The sequence below is a fragment of the Trachypithecus francoisi genome, unplaced genomic scaffold (assembly GCF_009764315.1).
Source record: "Trachypithecus francoisi isolate TF-2019V2 unplaced genomic scaffold, Tfra_2.0 Lachesis_group3, whole genome shotgun sequence".
Taxonomy (NCBI): Eukaryota; Metazoa; Chordata; class Mammalia; order Primates; family Cercopithecidae; genus Trachypithecus; species Trachypithecus francoisi.
In genome coordinates this window covers 121,642,103-121,666,260 of record NW_022681468.1, presented here as the reverse complement: position 1 = coordinate 121,666,260, position 24,158 = coordinate 121,642,103, and the positions used below count along the sequence as shown (strand labels likewise).

Genomic DNA, 24,158 nt, shown 5'->3' with positions numbered 1-24,158 from the left:
GGCAGATGTAACAAAAAGATGGAAGTTATCCTTAGGAAGGGAAAAAAAGATTATTCACCTTGACTGATGTATGGCAGTTTGACTTGATGGGAAGAATTTGGGCCATTTCTCCATTGTTTGTTTGTGGTGTTTAACTCAGATCTTTAAATGTGTTGTAGTTCCCCTCCTGTGGATTAGTTATGGAATCATTAAAGGTCATTGCCACATGTGGGGTTTGTGTGGGCTCACACTGTATTGGGGAAGAGAACCCGTGTGGAACTGTAGTTCTTTTCCTTGAAACTTCATTAGCAAGAATCAATGTGAAAATGCAAAAAGAAAATAAAAAAGAAGTGAGACCCACTAACAAGGATGTAAAATTCCTGAACTAGGACAAACTAGGAGGGTAATCCTGCCCTGGAATATTTGTTTACCTCTTCTAGAAAGCTCATATTGAATCAGTTGCCTACGAGAATTTTAGGATTATTAACCTTATAGTCTCTATTGAAGACTTCAGGGCTAAACTTTAAAATGAAAATGAGTTTGGTATATAATAAGGGCTTTACCAAGTTTAATAGTTTTATTAGGGGTGGCTAAAACATTTTAGGGCATAATTTCTGAATTTCACAGGCAGTTCAGTGCTTATCTCTTCTAAAGAATGGCTTAAGGAGAAAGTCTCACTCTCATTTTTTACTAAGTAATTATTCCATTTATATTCTTGTGTCATTTGATTTCACAACATAAATCTGTAGTTGGGAAGTAAACAGTCATATCTGCAAAAGTGAACTTTAAGTGGGTCCTTCTTGAGTCAAAAAATAAGTCAACATACATTCTCTGCTAGCCTTGCAAATTGTAGTATTTAAGATGGTATATCTACATTAAAAAGGCACCAAGGCAGTCCTGTAATATTCTTATTTTCACTGAATATGCTGTACAAATACATGTTCTGGTTTGGGATTCTGTGTGGTGGGTTATTATAAACTTTATTAAGGTTGATGGTGAATAATCTGACAGACATTTCTATAGGAGTCAGACCTAAAGCCTGCTCCCCACCCTTTTTTAGAGGCAGAGTCTTGCTAGGTTGCCCAGGTTTGCCTTGAATTCCTGGGCTCTAGCAATCCTCCCTCCTCAGCCTCCTGAGAGTATCTAGGACTACAGCTGCACCACCGCACCCATCTGAAAGCCCCATCTTTAGCCTATGCATGCCTATGCATAACATATGCATTTTGCTCTTTTCACTTGGATCCTCATTCTTTCTGCCTGTTTGCCACCCTTCTAACCAGTCTCCTGAGTCTGAGGCATAGAACAGCCTGGCTCAATGTGCTTGGTTAATTGGTGCGTCATCTAGTCCTCTGAGACCCCTCTTCATCATGACCAGTGTTTTATTGAAGTGGTTTGAATGATGTGCTAAATGATGAAAGCAAGGACCATGACTTAGAAAAATGTCTCAACATAGGTGAAGAACATAGAGAACAACACAAGGCCATTGTCATTGTCATCCAAGTAACATCATCTTCTGAAGATTTTTTTTTTTTTTTGAGATAGAGTCTCTCACTCTGTCGCCCAGGCTGGAGTGAAGTGGCGCAGTCTCAGCTCATTGCAACCTCCGCCTCCCAGGTTCAAGCGATTCTCCTGTCTCAACCTCCCAAGTAGCTGGAATCACAGGCATGCGCTACCATGCCTGGCTGATTTTTGTATTTTCAGTAGAGACAGGGTTTCACCATGTTGGCCAGGCTGGTCTTGAACTCCTGGCCTCCGGTGATCCACCCACCTTGGCCTCCCAAAATGCTGGGATTACAGGCATAAGCCACAGCACCTGGCCATCTTCTGAAGATTTTTTGGGCTCTATTATTTTGACAAAAAGAACTGTGAGTTTTAGAATTACCTTTACCAAGTTAAAAATAAACCCATGGAATAATATGCTGTTCTCTGTAGATGTAATATCATTTTTCTTCATCTCTCCAAGATACAGTTTAAATAACCAACCTTCATGATGCCAACTCTCGTATTTCCAGCTGAAGGTAATATCTTCCTCTTCTGACTTTCATCTGCATCTTCCTTGTGGCATGTAAATTGTCCACTTTGTATTACAGTAATTTATAGGTATGTCATAGTTCCTTATGACAGGATTCAAATCTGATTCTCTCATAATCTTTTCTGTTTAGTACAATTCCATTGCCCTAGTGGGCACTCAAGAAATCTTTTTGACTCAACTTTTTCCTACTTTTGTAGTGGTTTTTTTAAAGCAGTTTCAGAAAATAAAGATCACAGTTTAAAGTGTGATGGAGTCTTTAATATAAATGTCCATCAGTGTTTGGAGAATAAATCACAGTGTTTTGCTTGTGAAGAAGAGCTTTCAGTTTACCAGAGTATCAGATCCAAATCTGAATTCCACTTCAGCCAGCCTAAGCTATAGAACCTTAGGTAAATCACTTAATTTCTCTGAGCCTCAGTTTCCTCCTCTTTAGATGGGAGATCTACTTAAGAGATTTTGGACAAAGTTTGCAAGGGAAAAAAGCCATTATCCCCTCTCTTTAAAAGGAATTACCCTTTGAGATGTTTACATTTGAATCGGAAAGACTGCTAATTCGGTTAAATATGGTGCAAGCTTTAACTTACAGTTTCACCTCAAGCTCCACTAAAAATAGCCATAACGTGATTTACACACACACACACACATGCACACACACGCACATACATGCAAAAGGATACCATAAAGAAAAAGGGAAAAAAAAAAAAAGAAAAAGGGAAAGGAGACAACAGCACTCAAGCTTTGAATATGAGACAACAGTAAACAACTGACCAGGGCTGAGAATACAAGCAAGCAGGCAATCTGATATACTGTAAACACCCAAAGGCTCAGGAATTGGTGGGGCCAGATATGTTTCACCAGGAGTCAAGGTGGGACCAAGAGAGGAGAATTGCTTTAAAGTCAGTTTGACAATTATGATAAGACTAGTTAATCTTTTCATTTATTACAAACTAATATGAATTGCTCATGAAAACCCAATAGAAAACAATTGTTAATGTACTTCAGTAAACACCGTGGGTGGACACTCAATCTAACAAAACTGAGTGGGAGGGTTTTTTGGAGCAAATAAAATGAGTGATACCTGGCACCATAGAAGTCTGTGTCCCATTACTGCGTTCAGAGGCATTAAGTGAAAGTTTAGATTCTGAATGTTGAGACCTCCCACCCTGTTCCTAGGACACTCGTAATTACTTTACACTCAAAGATTTCTTTTCAGGCAGATTAGCAGAGACTTTGTCTAGGGAAATCTGACTAGGAAGACTTAAAGATCCAGACATTGGGAGTTCCCCAAGGAAAGAGCCTAGCTAAATCATGCTCCCAGGAGAGCCCTTAGTCTACAAGCCCCATCCGTGAGCACAGAGTATCCAGTGAGATTTTCAGTGCCTTACTCTTACAGAGACATTTGAGAAAGGCCTTTAGGGTGAGAACAGAGGCCTACAACAACTAAAAAGAAAAGCAACTTGGATGGCCAAAAAACTGTGCAGAGGATAAAAAGTTCAAATAAACTACCACTAGTATCCTCAGAAGACTAAAGAGAAAATAGTGCACTCAGAAGATAAGAATAGGCTGCTATAGCAAAAGGAACTTTCAGAGAACAGCAAGAAATAGGAGAGAAATGAAAATTAAAGAACCAAGTCAAGAAGTTCATGATAACTTCTCAAAGAACCAAATCAAGAAGTAACGTGAAAAATAGAAGTTCCAGGAAGAAAAAACAGAGAAAACAAAGGGGAAGAAATCATCGAAGAAAAAATTTAAATTTTAATGTTACAACATGGGAAAAATATATGTTGTACAAGATTGCCCTTCTCTTAGTATTTCCTATAGAAAAAAAAAATCGGCCGGGCGCGGTGGCTCAAGCCTGTAATCCCAGCACTTTGGGAGGCCGAGACGGGCGGATCACGAGGTCAGAAGATCGAGACCATCCTGGCTAACACGGTGAAACCCCGTCTCTACTAAAAAAATACAAAAAACTAGCCGGGCGAGGTGGTGGGCGCCTGTAGTCCCAGCTACTCGGGAGGCTGAGGCAGGAGAATGGCGTAAACCCGGGAGGCGGAGCTTGCAGTGAGCTGAGATCCGGCCACTGCACTCCAGCCCGGGAGACAGAGCAAGACTGCGTCTCAAAAAATAAAAATAAAAAAATAAAAGAAAAAAAAAATCATTTTTTCCCCAAATGACATATGGCAGTCATTTCTCAGAAAAAGTGAGTTTTTGTTAAGGATTAGTAATAGAAATTATCCCTAGGAAAATTTACTATAAAAAATACAAATAGTTGGATATAACTACCTTTTGTCTCGTTGGAATGTAAAAACTTAACACATCTAATTTTTACATATACATGTTGTTTAATGGATGCCAGATAAGACTCATTAGATACTAAGAAAATGAATTGTGATCTTCTATATGTATAAGTAAACACATAAACCATGTAGAGCTGTGTAAATGTAAATAAAAGTATTTAAAAAGTGGCAGGGTCTGGGCGTGGTGGCTCACACCTGTAATTCCAGCACTTTGGGAGACTGAGGCGGGTTGATCTCCTGAGGTCAGAAGTTTGAGACCAGCCTGGCCAACATGGCAAAACCCTGTCTCTACTAAAAATACAAAAGTTAGCCGGGCATGGTGGCAGACGCCTGTAACCAGTTACTTGGGAGACTGAAGCAGGAAAATCGCTTGAACCCGGGAGGCAGAGGTTTCAGTGAGCCGAGATCGCACCCCTGCACTCCAGCCTGGGTGACACAGCGAGACTCCATCTCAAAAAAAAGAAAAAGTGGCATGAATCACCCAGCCCAGTACCCTTGACAGAAGCTTCTGGAGAAGTTTGATGGCGAGTTTGTCATTTTGTCATTTTCTTTCCAATATCATTTTTAGATTCAAGTGCTGTTATCCTAATTCTTGAACTATTAAAGGGCTTAGACTGGATTAACCAGAATTCAGTTCACATATTGGCACCAACACTTATAATCAGTGTGATCTTAGCCAGTTCCGTTTGTCACTCCAAGTGTCAGTTTCTTATGTGTAAGTTGAAGGTAACATTGGAATTCATTCATTCCTTGAATATTTGCTGAACACCTTTTACATGTCAAACACGTAATTAAGTGCCGGGGATACACTGGCAAACAAAATAGGCATATTCCCTTTCCTTGTTGAGCCTACAATGTAATAAGGGAGGCAGAAGATAAACAATAATAAACACTTATACTTTCTGAAAGCAAGATTAGAATATATTCAATATTCTAGGCTTTTTCATGAACACTTTTATTTAACATTAACAACCACATAAAGTTACTTGAAGTAAGCCTTTTGAAATAGCGTCTTGTATGTATTGAGTACTTACCAAGTAATGAGAATTATGAAACATTATCTAGACTTGGCTCTTGCCTCTCAATATACATAACTCATTTTCCCCCTCCCCTACTCAGCTGCCAAAAAAAACAAAAAAAAACAAAAAAACCACCCAGACACACAGCTGTTTCTAGTGGGTGTGTGGTTGTGCCTTTGTTTGCTTTTCTAGCCCTTGGTGATTATGAACTGGTCTGAGGGGTGACGGATGGCTCTGGATGCTCCGTAAGCAGCTGCTGTCAACTTTCTATACCATAAAAACTTGCCATTTGGTGTTTCACTCAAATACTGATATTTTCTCTTCTTCTTTTTAAAATTAATTTCAAGAATGTGAGTGAAATCTTACCACATGTTGAATATTCCTAACCTGAAAGTCCAAAATATGAAATACCCCCAAATTAGAAATTTTTTGAGCACTAACATGACCCTGAAAGGTCACACGCATTGGAGCATTTAGGATTTCAGGTTTTTGGATTGGGGATGCTGGTAAGTATAATGCAAATATTTCAAAATCCAAAAAAGGCCAATATCTGAAATATTTCTGGTCCCAGGTAGTTCAGATAAAGTATACACTAAACGTGGAGTCTCCTGATCCAACTAGTGAAACATTTTACCTGTTAACCAAAGTTTCTGCTGAGAACCATCAAAAGGTGAAAGGATCTGAAGGGCCTAAAGACAAAGGAAATTTCCATGGAAGATTTTATAGGAAAGTGGGGAGGATGTGATTCTGGAATCCTTGTCGTGGGTCCTCCCCTCCCATTGAAGGATGCTGAGGAAAAGAACATGTAACAGTTTCTGTCACTCATTCCCCTGCTCTTAACTCCTTTTTCTGTAATTCTGTCTTGATTTTTTTCCATTATCTTTTTTTGGGGGGGAGTCTAAAATTGTGTGTAACTTAGTGCAAAAGGAGTTGTTAAGATGACCTTTGGCAGATGATGGATTGACTAGTTCAGTCCTTTGCAAGATTTGTGAAGGGATCCAGCTGTCTCAGATTGCCATGCCTAAATGTGCATTTTCCAAGGTTGTCAGTGATTGTAGTGAATTTGAAACTGGCAGACAAAGTGAAGTGTTTCCCACTGAATAAGGCATTGTTGAGTTTGCTTTGTGTTCAGAGCTGTCGGGAACAACGATGAGATTGACAAAACAAGATGTAACAGGTGCTAGCAGTCCCAGCTAAGCATTTTGTTATTTTGATGGATTTCAGACTGATTTTAAAGTTTTTCCAGTAGCACATGCTCATATCATGTATACACACAAATACACAGAATTTGAAATTTTAAGAAACACAAAGTCTTGATATGAAGAATAAATAAAAGATAAAGCAGGCATTTGACAACCCATTTTCAGATGTTTGAAGGATTGTCAGTGGAGAAGCAGCAAGTTGATCTTCTATGACAAGAAGGCTGAATCTTCTGAAGCTAAAACAAAAGCCAAAAAAAGAAATAAAAGTCCCATGACTTTCTATTCAGTATAAAGAAGGATTTTCTAATGGATAGAACTCTACACTTTCCTCCTCAACAGTGAAATCATTTGCCTTTAGAGGTAAAAATGTCCCATCCCTGGGTACACTTAAGTAGGGACTGAATGGCTATTTGTCTCAGATTTTTTAAAAGAATTTTTCTGTAGAAGAGACAGATACAAGGTTAGACAAGATGCAGTCATGTATTCATTAGGTCACTGAGAAAATATTTTTTGAGTGCCTAGTATGTGGCAGGCCCTGTGCTAGTCACTGGGGACACTGCTGAGAACAAAACTGACAAAATCCCTGCTTTCATGAAGCCTACATTTTAAAAAAGAATACTTGATCCTTGTACCTTTTTAGACAAATAAGCAAGTTAAGCTGCACGTGGTGATGCACACCAATAGTCCCAGCTACTCCGGAGACTGAGGCAGGAGAATCCCTTGAGCCCAGGAGTTTGAGGCTGCAGTGAGTTACGATCATACCATTGCACTCCAGTGACCGAGCAAGACCCTGACTCTAAAAGTAAAAAAGAAAATAAATAAACAAACAAGATGATATGCTAGGAGTAACTGAGTGGTATGGGATTACTTTTCAGTTGAGATCTGAAAGATAAGGAACCAGTCTTCTAGTGACATGTCTCAACACTAAAATTCTGAGTCTATGATAATTTTGGGAACCATGTCTGCCAACTTTGTGATATCCAGTGGTAAAAACCACTGCTCCTAGAAAATTCTCTTATATGCCTTATGTTGTACTTAGAGACTAGAATTTTTTTTAACCTAAAGAGAGACTTTAGAACTTGTTAAATCAGACCGCTCCTCTTAGCAGAGAGGAAGCTGGTCTCCAGGGAACTGTGCAGAAGAGGACTGGAATCTGGGTCTTCTGATGTGAAATGTAGTGCTCTTTCCTCTCTTCCAAGCTCTTGACATCCTCTTGCTCAGTGTCATTCTAACAAGAAGGGTGACAACATCACACTTTTTTTAATGTAACACTTAACAAAGCTATTTGGTATTCATTATCTCTTTCAAGCTTCTCCCAACTCTGAAAAATCAGCAGCTTGAGGCATCAAATATTGTTTCATCTTATGAGCATCAAAGTTCCCATTTTGCAAATGAGGAAACTTAGATCCAGATAAGTTAAAGGACTTTTCTAGAAAGGTTAAGTGAATAGATCAGGTAGCAGCAGTCAGGTATTCTGACTCACGGATTAAAATCTGCTTCTTCCATTATGCTACAGAAAAGTAAATCAAGTAGTTTGGAAAAAGAGATGAATGGTAAATGGAACTGAGCAGGAAATCAGATAAAGGAAAAGACAGGTTTGTTGTGACTCTGCTGGTCAGTTAAGACTGCTTTTCATAGGATTATACCTTACACTATCCCTGTAGCTGGTTTAGTTTCACCATATTTCAAAATGTGCTAGTTATTTTTCAGAAACTAAGGCCTAGTTTATTTATTAAAAAGAAACACAAATATTAACCTAATCTCCAGTATGTCTACTGTAATAGGAAGTAGGTAGGTAAGGATCCTATCTAATTAGTAAATATTTATCCAGTGCTACCCAGTGTTGGCAGTAAGGGTATAAACTTTGCCCTCAGGGACTCCTTGACTAACAGGAAGAAAGAAAAGTAAAAGTGCAAAGGAAACACGTAGAACTGGGCACAGGAGAGTGTGGGCTGACATCAGTGTCAGAGAAAGCATGTCAGTTATTGATTACTGTTTAATAAACTACCCAAAATTAGTGACTTAAAATAACCATTTATTTACTCAGGATTCTGTGGGTCAGGAATCCTAGCAAGGCTCAGCCATTCTGTGTGGCATCAAAAGCCTCTCACGACATTGCAGTTGGGTAGTGGTTAAGGATGGAAGATCCAAGATGACTTCATCTGCGTGTATGATGCTTTGGTCGTGATGGCCAGGAGTGTCTGGGACCCATCTCCCTGCTTTCACTCCTCTCCCATCTCCCCTTCATGGCTAGTTTAGACTTCCTTTGTGGTACCTGGTGTTCTAAGCTGTGGCTGCAAAAGCTACAGATCCCTTAAGGCCCAACCTCAGAAATTACACAGGATTGTTGCTGCCACATTTTGTTGATCACAATGTAGGTTCTTGATGATGAAGCAACAAGGTCACATTGCAAAAGAGCATCTTGGGCTGTAGATTGTGTTAAGGCCATCACTGGAAGCACAGTACATTTCAGAAAGCTTCCTAGAAGTGCTGGTATCTAAGCTAAGTTTTGATGAATGGGTTAAATTTGGAGGACAGTGTTCCAACAGGAGCAGCAGCATGTACAGAGGCCAGAAGTATGAGAATATCAACTGTTTATGACTCCCTTGACTTTCAGATGTCTAGAAATAGAAATTTGAGTGAAGTTGAGCTCAATAGACTAGACCCCAGCACTGTTGTTTTCTCAAATACCCACAGCTGCGTGACTTCAGAGAATGGTTTAGAACTGGAAGTTGCCAAAGCTAGGTCTCTAAGAGACCATTGTCATGATTAGGGCTGCCTGCTGTCAGAGGACACAGGTCAACATTACACAAACTTTTTAAGAGGGTGTCATTTCTTAATTCTTATTATGAGGATTCAAATGACTGTTGAAGTAAACACATGAGATGGGGTTTGGGGCAGTTAACTCTAATCATTTTTTTAAAATTTTTATGGGGGCTGGGTGCAGTGTCTCACGCCTGTAATCCCAGCACTTTGGGAGGCTGAGGTGGGTGGATCACTTGAGGTCAAGAGTTTGAGACCAGCCTGGCCAACATGATGAATCCCCAACTCTACTAAAAATACAAAAATTAGCCAGGCATGGTGGTAAGCACCTGTAATCCGAGCTACTTGGGAGGCTGAGGCAGGAGAATCACTTGAACCTGAGAGGTGGAGGTTGCAGTAAGCCAAGATTGTGCCACTGCACTCCAGCTTGAGCGACAGAGCGAGACTCTGTCTCAAAAAAAAAAGTTTTATGGGTACATAGTAGGTGTCCATATGTATGGGGTACATGAGATATTTTGATACAGGCATGCAATGTGTAATAATCACATCAGGATAAATAGGGTATTCACCTCAAGCATTTGTCATTTCTTTTTGTTACAAACATTCCAATTATACTTTTAGTTATTTTTAAATGTATAGTAAATTTTTGACTGTAATCACCTGTTGTGCCATGAGATACTATAATTTTATTCATTCTAACCTTATTTTTGTACCCGTTAATCATCCCCACTCTTCTCCCCGCCAGCTACCCTTCCCAGCCTCTGGTAACCATCATTCTACTCTCTATCTCCATGAATTCAATTCATTTAACTCTAGCCTTTTTCCTCCTTGGCAACCTTTTAATCTTTAATAAGAAATAAGTCCTTTAAATTCATCATAATGGTTAAATATGTGAAAATGGTAGCTACTGATCCGTCTAAGCAGTGATATGTAAGAGGGCCTTGTCAGTTAAGACCGTCAGTTCCTAATACTAAAGAGTTTCTGTACCGTGTTCATTAAGGTACTGTGGCATAGAAACAAGCAAACCAGGCACCTCCAGGCTGACCAGACTCCAGGAGAGATCAGCATCAGGGGATATATCATAATCAACAAATGCTTATTGTCAACCTACTGCAAAATGCTATTTCTGGTGTCATGGAGAACATAAAAGTTTATGATTTATACTTTGCCCTTAAACAAGTTAAAATGTGTAAGGCACTAGAAACACAGGAAGATGTAGAACACTGGGAACTGTCACCGGGGAGGGTGTGATGCACACTGCCCAGTGAAGGGTATGGACAGAGAGTGGTATGAAGTTTGTCCACAAAACTGTGGGTAGAATCTTCTGGGATTAACTCCTGACAGAAGAGGAGAAAAGGAGGAACAATTTGAACCAAGTCCTGAAAGAATAGGTCGGCTAGAAATCTATCTACTTATCTGTTGCACCATCTCAGATTCCAGATAGGAAAACTACCCTCAGTGTTGCATTTTGAGCTATGCAAACATTTGAAGAACTTTCATTTTTCAGTTAGGGAAGTAAAATGGTTGCTTTCATTAATCATGGCTAAACTTTATGTCTCTTTGACTCCGAGTCTCTCACGAATTTCCCCTTAGTGCACAGAATACCATGGAAAAATACCTTTGCCATTGTTTTTAACTGACTTTTAGAGATTTAGTTATGTACCCAGATATTTTCATTAGTATTGCTGTGAGTAGAGCTATTGATGGAAATCAACGTGGAACAGTTAAAGTGCCTGGAAAGCTACAAAAGTGGGTATTTTTAAATTGAGGGGTTTTTCCCCTTTTTTATTTATCAGTTAGCTGCCTTATACTTACTATGGCCTAGATGAAATTGTATATTCCATTTAAACATAGTATCTAACCAAAAAGTTACTCAGCTAGGGTTTTTGGTCTAATGTAGTATAGACAGATTGATATACACATACACAAACATAAACACACACATATATACACACATATGCTTATATATACATAAGTATACACATATACACACATACTTATACATACATAAGTATGTACATATATTTATATATATATATACACACACACATACAAGGGAAAAAAGAAAATGATGCAAGTGAAATAGCATATGGGAGAGGAAGGAGAATTATGTGTTTTGGGACAGCAGGGTTACAAAGACCAAGGAACATTTAAAAATTCAAACAATAGCATTTAGCCCGAAATCTACTTTTTATCATCTTTACCCAGCCATCAGAATGAAGAAAGACAGTGTCCAGCTGTAGCAGTAGTTTGGTAGCAGGAGAATTAGACGTAAAGGTACCAGTGCCTGAGGGGTGGGTCATGAATTAATAATTGCTATGTGGCGGATGAGCCCCGTCAGAAGAGCTGAAAATGAGGAAGTTGCCTTGCAGAGCGCTATCAATCACTCAGTGACCATAACTTCCAGTAATTAGTGTATTTTATGGGCCTTTGCTTCAGTGGCTCGAAAGCACATATGCTCCAGTCACAGCTAAACTTTGCCGGAGTAATATTCCAGGATGATTTATCCTCCTGCTGCACTGGGATATAACCCTATATTAGGTGAAGATTGTGAACTAAGCTGCAATAAAGTGTAAGTTTAGGTACAGTTTGCCCAGGTTGAGACCTCAATGTATCACGCTTTTCAGCATTCACGGTTAGGCTATAGCAGGCAATCATTTTTAACAGTGAAACAAATAAAGCAATTAAAGGAATAGCATTAGGATATTGTACTTGTGAATTACTGTTGCCCTGTCCCTGTTTAAGTGTCTACTATAATAAGCTCATTTCTTTTTTTTTTTTTTAACATACTCTATTAGAAACATTTATTTGTTTTTTGTTTTTTTTAAGTTTCAGGGTACATGTGCAGGATGTGCAGGTTTGTTAATAAATATTTGTCTGTAATGCTGTCTTTTCTCCCTTATTATTAATAATCTGGGACAGAATGTAGGACGGTCTGAATGGTAGATAAGTGCTTGATTGATTTGTTTGTGCTACTGTTTGGGCTCCTTAAGTAAGTTTATATCAGTGGACTTTGGTGAGGACAAGTAGTTGTTTTTTGTTTTGTTTTTAATATTGGCACCTGTTAAGGAGCACTCCTGATGGGACCCTCACATTTAGGCTCTTTCTACACAAAGAAAAAGACATTACTTACAGGCTCTCAGAGTACTTGGCACTTTTGGTATAGGCATAGTGAGTTATTTGCTGTGGCTCACCCACTGCACTAGAAGTCTATGAGGTCTTTGCAGACAGGATCCTTTACCATTGCCAAAGCATTTGCAGAGCCCAGTGTTCCGAGGCTCTTAATAAGCTTTGCCACCAACTTACAGTATGATCTTCAGCAAATTAATTAAGCTGCCGGTGCCTCCATTGGGCCATAAATCTGTTTGCGTTGAAGAAATCCTTAGAGTTGATAGGAAAGAGTTTGTGAAAATAAGTATAAATTGAATAAGGAAAAAAATATATGTGATTTCACTGTATTCTCCTGAGAGTAAAGTATTTCTTCATCACTTTTAATGATGGTGTCTTTGTATTTCCTTAAATAGACACCAGTGATAAGCTAATTTCACAAGTGTAGATGGAAGGGTGTACACAGTTTGATGCTTTTGTTACATTTATTATCCCGTCTTTAATTTGCAATGTATTATAATATGCAAGTTAAGCAATAATAATAAAACAAACTAATTGTCTTTAATTAAAGTGAATTAGATTTTGATCTTAATATATTTGGTATAGTGAGTACTGATAATGTGGAGGGTCCCAAAGGTTATTAGGGCATGTTTCTCTTAGGCCTGATGGTGTTAGTAATAATCCTCTTCCTCATAGTTCTAGACATGAACAAATATGTCACTTCATCAGTCTCTGTTACTCGCACTTATGCCCCTCCACAGGGGTTGCAGATTCCACAAGTTATCAGCTAATGGCGTTATACATTAAAAATTGAAGCTTTCCTCACTCTGAGGCCTTTCAAGGCTTTGTTCTTAAGCCCCAGACACTTTGGAGTGCAGCTGCAAACTATAGGCAGAAGATTAAATTAATTTGTAACTCTTTTTTTTTTTTTTTTTTTGGTCCTGCATTACTAAATCCTCCACATTTAATTGAAACCCTACTTCAAGACACTTTGTGTTTCTATGTTCTTTGTTGTCAGTTTAACCTGCAAAGCACTTTAACACTGGTAAATTGCTGTTATATCCTTTGGATTGTTTTTAAACCATTCAGTAAGAAAACAGTGAAATTGATACATAGGGTGAAAAAGTAAAATCTTAGAGTAGATTTTGAAGTATTTCATATTTATTATGGTTCTTTACCAGCATAGTTTCAGATGATTTAAACTCTCTCTCTAGGACTGTGTAAATTGGTCTTGGGATGAAATCTCACCTAGGGAATTTTATGTAATCCAGTAGTTAAGTCTGATTTTTTAAAGTTTCCCTGGGTCTGAGTGTTCCAAAGTGACTGCTGCATTTCTATAAAATGAAGGTTTAACTGCAGCGCACAATCTAAATGCAAAATCCTTAGATGGAAATTTAATTGTGTAAAATATGCACAACGTAATTAAGAACAAATTTTAGAACATTTCAGACTATAAAGTTGTCCTTTAGCTAGAACACTGGTTATATTGAAAATGCTTATTTTCAATTTGTAGTTATGCCGAGAAACATAGAATATGTCTAAATTAAGAATAAAAAAATCCAGTGCTCATCAGTAGAACTGTAAATTTAAAACTACTTCCACAACGTAATTGATATTCTGAGTAGGAGACTTGATTACTAAAAACATGTCTTGAATTTGTGTCCTGCACTTGTTTTCTGGCTACAATGTTTGTTTTCTCTTTACTATTTATGATTCTATGACAATAATTATTTTTATTATCAACAAAAGCCATTCTGTTGCTTTATCAATAAATAACTTCTTTTTGTTAAAATACAAAGGTTTTTATCATGTTATATATTTGGCAATTGTTATGACCTCTCTTTCACACACAGACACACATACAAATATATTTGTTATTTAAATTATAAAATCCAACATATTCAAATGCTGCTAACTGAAGAGCATTTTATAGACTGTGGTTGGACAAGTCAAAGGTCAATAAGATGACACTAAGGAACAGTCCTATTTTTAGAGTGAGATGTTAGTTGTTTACTGCTATTTAAGTATATCCCCAACTGGTAAACACTGCAGACCACTCTTTTTCAGCCTTTTACGTAATAAACGTCCCACAACAAACAGAGTCTTCAGCAGTTTGCTAAATCTTAAGTATTTGGAATTAAAGTGTACTTTTTAATTTAACGTTAAATAGAATCCCTTATCTCTACCTCCACCCCCTGGCCCCAAATAAATAAAGCTTTTTCAAATCTTTTACAATGTGAGCTGCTCCCCTCCTGGGAATGAAAAGGATATGAGACTCATTTGATGAAGTGCTGGCACTTATGTGTGTCTACATTTTTCAGTACACTTTTTTTTAAAAAAAACTAGACTTAAGCTGCCTATATTACATGCTTCTTTTGTAAAGATGATAAAGAGAGCAGAGATTTCTATTGGCTTAACCCTAATCTATTTGCTTTGTTGTGATTCTTTTTTTTTTTCTTTCCTTTAACTGTTAACCTATTTATAAATCTAAATCTACATACAAAGGTCATTGGTTGGCTGAACTTAAACCATTTTACTCAGTAAATTTAATTAAGAAAATACAGTGCAACTCATAAGCAAATGAGTTTCTTCCTAGTTTTAAACCAAACCACCCTCTTGAGTGCTGATTGCCTTGCCCGACCCCTGGTGATACAGAAACAGGCAAAATTAAAAAGGACATTAAAGCTTCATTAAATCTGAGACACATTTAGTACAGTGACATATCTGCAGGCCATTTCAGAGAAGATTACATACTCTCTGTTGTAAGTTTCCTAATTTATAATACCTTGACAATAAAAACTGGGGAAATGCAAGTAGATTAATAGACCAGTAGGAGTAAAAGATACAGAATGGCCCCAGGTCTGCCTGTGTGTGAAATATTCACTTGGAGCATATGTGCTCCTTCTTCCCTATAAGGGTCCCATGTTTATTTTGACTTTTGACAGCCTCATGGAGAACTCGTTCTTTTTTTTTTTTTTCTTTTTTTTGAGTTAGGGTCTCACTCTTGCTCAGTCTGAAATGCAATGGCATGGTCAAGGCTCACTGCAGTCTCTACCTCCCCGGGCTGAGGTGATCCTCCCACCCTAGCCTCCCAAGTAGCTGGGACTCCAGACACGTGCCACCACACCCCTCTCATTTTTGTAGAGAACTCGTTTTTCATGCAGCCATATCTACTAAGAAACCGTTTAATTTTTTACCTCCTCCCAATAGAACATGATAAAAAGAGTTCTAGAGCCTGGCTATATGTTTCCTTGTACTTTTCTGTAAGACAAATAGTGTGGAACATAAACACTGTAGCTGCATTAGACCTAGAAGGATAGAGGCATACATAGAAGGCAGGGGTCCTCTCCTGGGGCCTTAAAATGACTGCTTTTAGTGCCAGCCTAATAGTGCTCTTGCCTGTTTTCACTGGCATGGATTCCCAAGTCTTTCAGCAGCCCAGTGATGACACTCTGTAAGAGAGGAAGTGATTGTCACCATGCTGCAATTGCAACAGTACCTACTAGTTAAGGTCAAAGAACCATTCTCTGTCTTCTAACTCTAAAGAGGTCAGACCTGCAAGATGTCTTACAAGCAGTCCTCCCAGGAATGTAGTTAAAAGGTAGGACTGAGGTTCCACGAGATGTCAGGAAATAACACTGAAAGCAAAGCCAGACCCATGAATGATGAGTTCACCAATTCAAGCACTGGCATGTGTTCCCAAGCAGACTGGTACAGAGAGGCTCCCAGCTGACCAAAGTGCACTAAATTTTCTCTGTTGTCTTGCATGGCATTGTCTTACAGAGCAAACAAATCACATCAGCCGTCCTTTTTTATGTGGTACAGTCATGACAGAGAGGGCCAAGTAGATGAACGCACATTCCCAAGTTGGCTGGAGCCTGGCCTCTCTGTAGAACCATGACCACTTGCAACTGGAAGCTCTATGTCAAATCAGGAAGAATTCACATTTTTTGGTGTATCCCACTCCCACATAAGATGTCCGTTTACCATTGCTTAATTCTTTAAATTGCAAGAACCAATGGTCAGTGTTGACACCTGCCAGCTAGTTTAGAACTTGACTGTATGTGTGTTTGGCAAGTTTCCTCTGTCTTTAAGCCATGTGAACAGTATTCTTCCATGGTCCCTAATGACATGCTGAGCATATACCCAGGTGAATGGCACAATGCCTGTGGAAGGTCTTGAGCCAGAGTGTTCTAAGTGTTTTGTAGTAGTTATGTGAGACTCTTCTCTTGCTGGTTTTCTAACTCCAAGTGGAAGAATATGCAAAACTCATAATCTACAGATCACTGCGATACCTATACCTGATAAGTCACTGCAGACTGTTGCAAATGCCTCGTTCACCCACCACAGTAGACCATAGTGATTCCTCCTGAATCAATGTGCACACTCTGATTGGCCAGAAACAAACTGTTTTCAAAATGTAGGGCAAACCTACAAACCTGTATTGCGAGGAGGTGGGGTGGGGACAGAGGACAGGAGAGCTGAGTCCCTCCTCTTTCCCTCCCCGTACATGGACAACAAACATAATCACACAAAACTTAGAAAGGGAGTTTGGCAAACATCTAAATTTTCTTTCACCCCACCTTGTGATGTTTTTGTTATGTACAGTGGAAGAGATTAATGATATCCATCAAATGAAATGATGATAGTATACCTATATCTTGAAAATCCATACACATATCAGTGTATATTTTGTGGACAAGACATGAGTACAAGGTAATGAAACTAGGTATTCTAAAACATACATATATACACATACACACACAAGCATATGTGCAAATGAGTGTTGACCTTTTCAAAGTAGTCACCTTATAAGGTCATAATGTTTATTCCTGTTACATGGCTGTTGTTTTAGAACTTTGATAACTTCAGCATCTTCATGTCTAAGCAACAAAATATTTAGTTTTTGTAGGTTGCTTTGGGTTTTGGTAATATCCATAGGCTATTCAAACCTTAGTCTACAAATAATTTACATGATGAACAAGCTGAGGGGTATAATTTTAAATCCAAGATAAGATGCATACAAATAAAATAAAACAGATATTCTGTTAATTGAAATAATTCTAAAACAATTACAAAAGGAGAATTCAGAAATGTTTGAGCAGGATCAGTGTCTTTGAAATAAGTACAGAACTTCTCAAGATTTAGAAAGGCGGTGTAATATGCGGGAAGGAACACTAGATTAAGTTGCAAATCTTAGGGTCAGCTCCTAGGCTTCCACTTATTAACTATTTGGGAGCTACTTCAGTGGGACTCTGGGTTTTAACCTTTGAAGTGGGTTGATGCCCTCTTAGATCCATTAGTGTTAAAATCCCTGGTGTTGTGATTCTGCTTTGAAAGTAGTTACAAATACATGTAAATTATGTCAGGACTGAGGATGGGCCACATTATAAAATTGCAAAGTTTTGCCACTATTTTCTTTAAATAGGTTTTGGTATGTTTGTTAAATTTTATCTTTTTGGCCAGGTGCAATGACTTAACCCTGTAGTCCCAGCACTTTGGGAGGCCAAGGCAGGCGGATCACTTGAGATCAGGAGCTCAACACCAGCCTGGCCAACATGGTGAAACCCCATCTCTACTAAAAATACAAAAATTAGCTGGGCATGGTGGTGCGCGCCTGTAATCCCAGCTACCTTGGGAGGCTGAGGCAGGAGAATCACTTGAACCCAGGAGGTGGAGGTTGCAGTAAGCCAAGATCACGCCACTGCACTCCAGTCTGGGTGACAGAGCAAGACTCTGGCTCAAAAAAACAGTTTGTATCTTTTTGCTTTATATCAAACCAATTCCTGGTTGGATCATTTTGTTTTTACAGGCGAGGATTCAAGGATCAAAATTAAGTGACTGGCTCAGAAACAGAACAAGTTTACAAATCAAGCTAGATTGGAAGCTTTTAGACTTAGACCTACAGTTCTGACTTCACAACCTTGAAATGGCCATTTTTCCTACTAGTGGGTAGAAAATGGATGAAAAAACTTTAACAAATGGATGAAAATAATGGCGCAATTTTCAATTTTATAATAATGTCCATTCCCCATTTCCTACGACCCTTCATTTATACTTGTAACTGAAAATTTTGTGGGTTAATAACAATTAGATGTTCCCATTTTACAAGACAAAAAGCAAAGAGTTTTTACATCTCTGTCTAGAAGAAACTGTCGCACATATGTAAATGTGAATAATACCCATACAACTGAGAATATTACTAAGGGAAACCACATAAGGATAATGTTTTGTTATTAAAATTAAAATATCAGGGATGCAACATAGTCCATTGAAAATGTCCATTCTAAATACAGCTCTTAATGTAATTACAGCAATAATTTAGTTTGTACATTTGAGGTTGTGAACTTCTTTATATTTGCTGGATGCATTTCTGAAATTTAGTACTTGTCTGTCTTAAGGAGATCTGCCCTGCATGCAAATCTATAACTAGACAAATATTATTTCCTTTCCCAGCTTGCTCTTGGGAGGTTTCCATATCCTCAGGTAAGATTGTTCATTACTGCCGTTTGCCACTGTGACATTCATTCCTATGTATGAAGGTGCAGGGAGCAATTGTGAACATTTGAGCCACATATAAATAAATCTGTCCTGTTAAATTGAAAAGTGATATCTTAAGGAGTCATTTAGAAATCTCTATTGATTTTTGATTTTTTAAACTCCTGGATTTTTTCTTCTTTGTTAAAGGTTGAGAGTGATCATTGTGCTTTTCCTTTGTGTGACATTCGGGATTATTTCTTTTCCTGGTCCAATACCATGTACTCATTTTGAGGATGGAGGAGAGAGCCAGCCTTTTCTTGATACACCTTTTAAGCTCTTAAACTCACTTAAAATTTTTTGAGTTAGAAGATTAAGACAAAGGGTGAAAGCATCTAATCTAGGTCATTATTTTTGCTAGATAAATAGATGGGCCCCCAATTTTATGAGTATAATTTTGAACATATTATTTAAAAGTATTTTGCTCCTTCCTGTCTACATTTACAAGAAAACAAAACAGTCCATTATACTAGCATTGCTGACTCTAATCTTCATTAAAATTTCTTTAAGATTTTTATTATAGAAGGGTACTAGCACTAAAATATAAAGCTATTTTGTGGTTTGAAAATGATTCCCCAGTGTGTGGGGGAAATAAGTGAAATGTCTAGAGGGATGAAAAATGAATGGTTTGACTGTTTTCCTCTGGTTGATGTTCACTGTTTTTCTGGCATCTTGGTCTGTACAGGCCAAAGTGCCTGGAGGCATGTCTGATTTAAAGGTGGTGTTGGTCTCTGCTCTTTAAGCATCTATTAACTTGCTATTATTATGCAAATAAGTGTTGTATTACACATACTAATTTATGCATGGTTAGATTATGCAGATGCATCACAAACATGGTTATTGAATAATAGGATGGGGCTCCTTCTCTCTACCATCTTTATAAGCAGTTTTAAGCAAATTCTCCTGGTACCAATGTGGACGTTTAAAGACCCTTTACTCAATGAAATGTCTCTTTCGTATTCTTTTGCTTTCACAGTTAAAGCCATCAGATAAGTGGAAGAGAAATTGTCCAAGTTGTTAGGTTCAAGACTGTTAGTCTCACTTTTCAAATTCATAGACTTTTTTGTGTAAATGTAATCTTTTCCTTATAGAGAAAATCTAAAATGCAGTTGCTTGGCATGAATGCTGGCATTTAGTGAGATTTTAGTGTATATAGCCTTGCTGCTTAGCTCTAGGTAGCCCATCAAATTAAAATCACATTTTCAGGATTTATAGCTCATTAGAATATTTATCTTGGTAAGCTTCTTGTTCTGTCAGTAATTTCTAAACAATTCAGTTTGGCCAATTTGTGAAATCCCCTAAAATTTTGAAAATGAACATGCAAACCCTATACAATATATTTCTCAAACAAATCTTAGTAGAAAACTTATAAGCCATCCAGTACAAATTCCAAACGTTGAGAATGTAGCAATATTCTTGAGATTCCTAATGTCTAGAGTAATTAATCAGTGAGATTTGATGGGTGATGAGTCTAAGAAATGAATTGCCATCACATTTGACTATTGAAGCACATGAAGGCTGTGGTCGAAGTTGAGAAGAGGCTATTTACCTTTGCAGTATGGTTTTCCTGAATATCTAAATATACCTTTATCAGTCAAGTGGAAGTTGGAAAATTCTAATTCTATGCTGAACTCCCTAGTTAGCAACAACCTTTATGCCAGAGTGGGGGTGGGAAACAACTGTATTCCTTGAATCATGATAGAATGTTGTCACCAAATTGATACTTCTCTCTGAAATAATAGAAGCAGCTTTGATGCCATTAGGCCTATTTCCCAAGTCTTTCAACAGAAGTTTGGGTGTGTCGTTGCTAGAACCACTAATGACTTGGTGGAGTTGGCATTTATTTTAAAGGCATTGTACTATAAGCTGAAGATTGGGAAAGGATACTTTATAAATGCCTTTCCTACCCCTCTCTTAGGTCCTCAAAAAAAAACACATAAAGAAAAATGTATATTTTTATAGTGTCATAGAGGATGAGTTATGGAATAACACCTTCTCTTTGGCCCACATTATGTTATTTGAACTCCTACCACTCTGTGAAATAGCCTCCCCTCATAAATTGGACAAACAGAATGGCTGATTTGCTCACTGTTAAAACTATGGCTGGTTTGGTTTCTTTGAATCCCAAGTGGAGTAGGCAGGAGTGAATCATAGACTCTTAGAGTTGGAAGGGATCTTAGACATCATTAAATCAAACTTCTGTACAGTGTCTCTGAAAAGCAGACATCCACACTGCTTGAACACTTCCAGTGACAAGAAACTCACTATCTTACAAAGCATCCACAGGGTCAAAGCAATGTTCTATTTATCAAGCTGAGAACTATCTCATCCTAAGTGTCACTCACTAGTCTTGTCCTAGAACACATGAAAGCCTTTCATATATCCTTAAGATCACATTGATTTGATTGTTCCTAGGACTAGGGACAGTGCCAGGGAATCGCTGCTGTGAACCCAAAGTCTAATCAGGGCACCAGACCTGAGCTGTCTTCACTAGTGGCAAATTGAGAGGAGTGGCCTATTGGAAGGAGCCCTGGACCACAAGTCAGAAGATTAGAATTAGAATTAGGTGCTACCAGTCTCACCGCAAGTCTTAATTGTTGCTTTGTAACTCTGAGGTGTCAGTTTCCTCGTCTCTAAAAGGAGGATTCTGCCTACCTCTCCTATCAGATTAAAGGAGGTAGGTTGATCAAATGAAACTACGGATATGAAACCACTCTGAAAAGTACAAAGGGCCACCCGTCTGGATCAAATGTTGGGCTGCAGCACAAAACAATTTCCCATCTATCAACCATAGGTTGTAAAAGGATGTTCTTAGCAACATGCCAGTCACAATTGGAGCAGAGTATAAAATGAGCAGAGGGTAAAGCGGGGAGGAGGGGCTGGCTTCAAGACTCGTCTTTCCCCCAGCTCAGCATCAGTGCTGCTGACAGCGTCATTAGCAGCCCATCGTCCTGCTGGTGACACAGTGTGTACCCAGTGAGGGTGCAGAGGGAGGAGTGTTGGGAAGAGTCTAGGGACAGTCAGTGCCCTGAGAGCAACATAAAGGTTAAAGGGCCAGGTTTTTGTTGAGATAGCCATTCTATATGAGTTTCATTGTTTTGTGGGTCAGGTGTTTGTTATTTGAAAGCACTATTTTAGTTTTCTTTAGGCCTTAGGATTGCATAACTTCATTGGCAGGCGGTTTAGGGTTCTAAAGAAAAAAAAGATAAGGAGCACAGTCTTACTACTACTGCCTATAACAGGAAAACCAATGGTGTCTTGGCTTCATCTAGCACCTTTCCCACATAGAGTTCCAGTCTCAGGCTGTTACCTGACTCAGGCTGTACATTCTACCTGCAGGGACTTATTTCCAGCCTCTAGGTGAGCCAACTCAGGCTCAGAGAGGCAAAGTACCTTGCCTTAGGCAGGAATGGGTACAGTTAGGTCTAGGACTTGCAGACAAATAAGGCAACTCACTGGCTCTTTAACTTCTTAATTCATTTGGCTATTCATACCCTTCTGTTCTCTTTTCCACTCTGCCCTACAACCCTTCTAGTTTGCCCTCTCTGCCCTAGGGAGGCCTCTTGTATAGATGAGAAATGCAGAGCACTGGAAGGTTGTGCCATTGTGCATGGTGACAAGACCTTTCCCCAGATCCCTCTTGCTTTTCTTACCATGTATTTAGCAGAATAATGGGAGATCCAGAGGGCCCCAGAGCCCTCACTGACCCCAGTGCCATTAAATTATGGGTGTTTGTGAAGCATATTCTGCAATAGGATAATGAAAAATTGCATTTTAAAATATCTTGGCCGGGCGCGGTGGCTCAAGCCTGTAATCCCAGCACTTTGGGAGGCCGAGACGGGCGGATCACGAGGGCAGGAGATCGAGACCATCCTGGCTAACACGGTGAAACCCCGTCTCTACTAAAAATACAAAAAAAAACTAGCCGGGCGAGGTGGCGGCGCCTGTAGTCCCAGCTACTCGGGAGGCTGAGGCAGGAGAATGGCGTGAACCCGGGAGGCGGAGCTTGCAGTGAGCTAAGATCCGGCCACTGCACTCCAGCCTGGGCGAAAGAGCAAGACTCCGTCTCAAAAAAAAAAAAAAAAAAAATATCTTGCAGTTTCTCAATTTCTGGAACAATTTAGCTTTGATAGTAATCTGGAAAGATGTGAAGGTCTAGACAAGGACTGGAGCTGCCTATAGTTAATCATGTAGATCCAAATTCAGTTGACTTAAAAAACATAATGGTGGGCAATGGTTTGTTTAATGACACCATAATTTAGGAGAAATGAAAAGGATTGCCTGCTAAAAATTGTCATCCTTCATTCAAACTTTACAACAGTGCCCTGCATTAGGATGATAGCAAATCCATTAAGGAGACTTCTCAGGGGATGCATCAGCTCTGGCATTGGGAAATTTTGGCAAGCAAGATGCTACAGGAAAGTGAAGATAATACAGACACAGATGTATTTAAAGTACTTTTGCATGTATAAAAATACTGTTCTTCTTTTGGCTGCAATTCCTGATCTTGGTTAATAAATTACATCAAAATGACCTGAAGTTAAAAAAAGGGAAAAAATCTGAGCAAATAGTGCCCCTGGTATTGTAAAGCTTTGAATGTTTTCACACCCCATTAATTTATTACTTCTCTTTCTTCATCTTTAAATTTCATTTTTTTTTTCAAAAATTCTGACTCCCCGCTGCTGCAGTGATTTTCATCTTGTTGTTAATTTTCCCTGCTCCATATGGAGCTCCAGACATTTCACCTGGAGGCTGTACTAGATTTTGCTGTAGTGATCGTACTTCCGGAGGCCAAAACTGTCATTTAGGGTTCCTGGTGCATCTGTCTGCGCCAGGCTTTTCACTGGCATGGGAGAGTGTGAATAACAAATTGGATGCACCTGAGATTCGGATGATTAGTGTGTTTTGTGAATCTCCACGACTTGTAAGCAGATAGCTCTGCGGGGAGGAGGGCGCTCAACAGCGACTGTGGGTGAATCTGTACTCACACCTTACATTTGGGGCTTTGCAAGGGAAGTGCAAACATCCTAGGCAGTCTGAGTGCAGAGAGAGTAACAAATATTTCATCCTGCCTTGTCATTGATTAGAAAAGAGCCTTTAATTTCATTTCACCCCATGTTGTGATTAATTTGCATTCTTTGTCAGAAGTTAATGGAGTTTTTTATGGTTCACTCTGAAATCCTTGAAGACATCAGACTTGATCTGATGTTTATACAACCGCCAG

At 38.8% G+C, this 24,158-nt stretch overlaps 1 protein-coding gene across 20 annotated transcripts in view; it reads left to right on the top strand.

Annotated features, from left to right (window-relative positions):
- MAP2K5 (mitogen-activated protein kinase kinase 5) overlaps window positions 1-24,158 on the top strand; it is a 268,342-nt gene that overhangs the window by 168,650 nt on the left and 75,534 nt on the right. For 12 of the 20 annotated variants that reach the window (XM_033189622.1, XM_033189621.1, XM_033189628.1 and 9 more), the window contains one exon: window positions 18,854-18,883. The exons of the other annotated variants lie outside the window; for them this stretch is intronic. In XM_033189622.1, coding sequence (XP_033045513.1) covers window positions 18,854-18,883 — 30 coding nt within the window. The remainder of the gene's footprint in view (window positions 1-18,853; window positions 18,884-24,158) is intronic. 20 annotated transcript variants of the gene reach the window in all.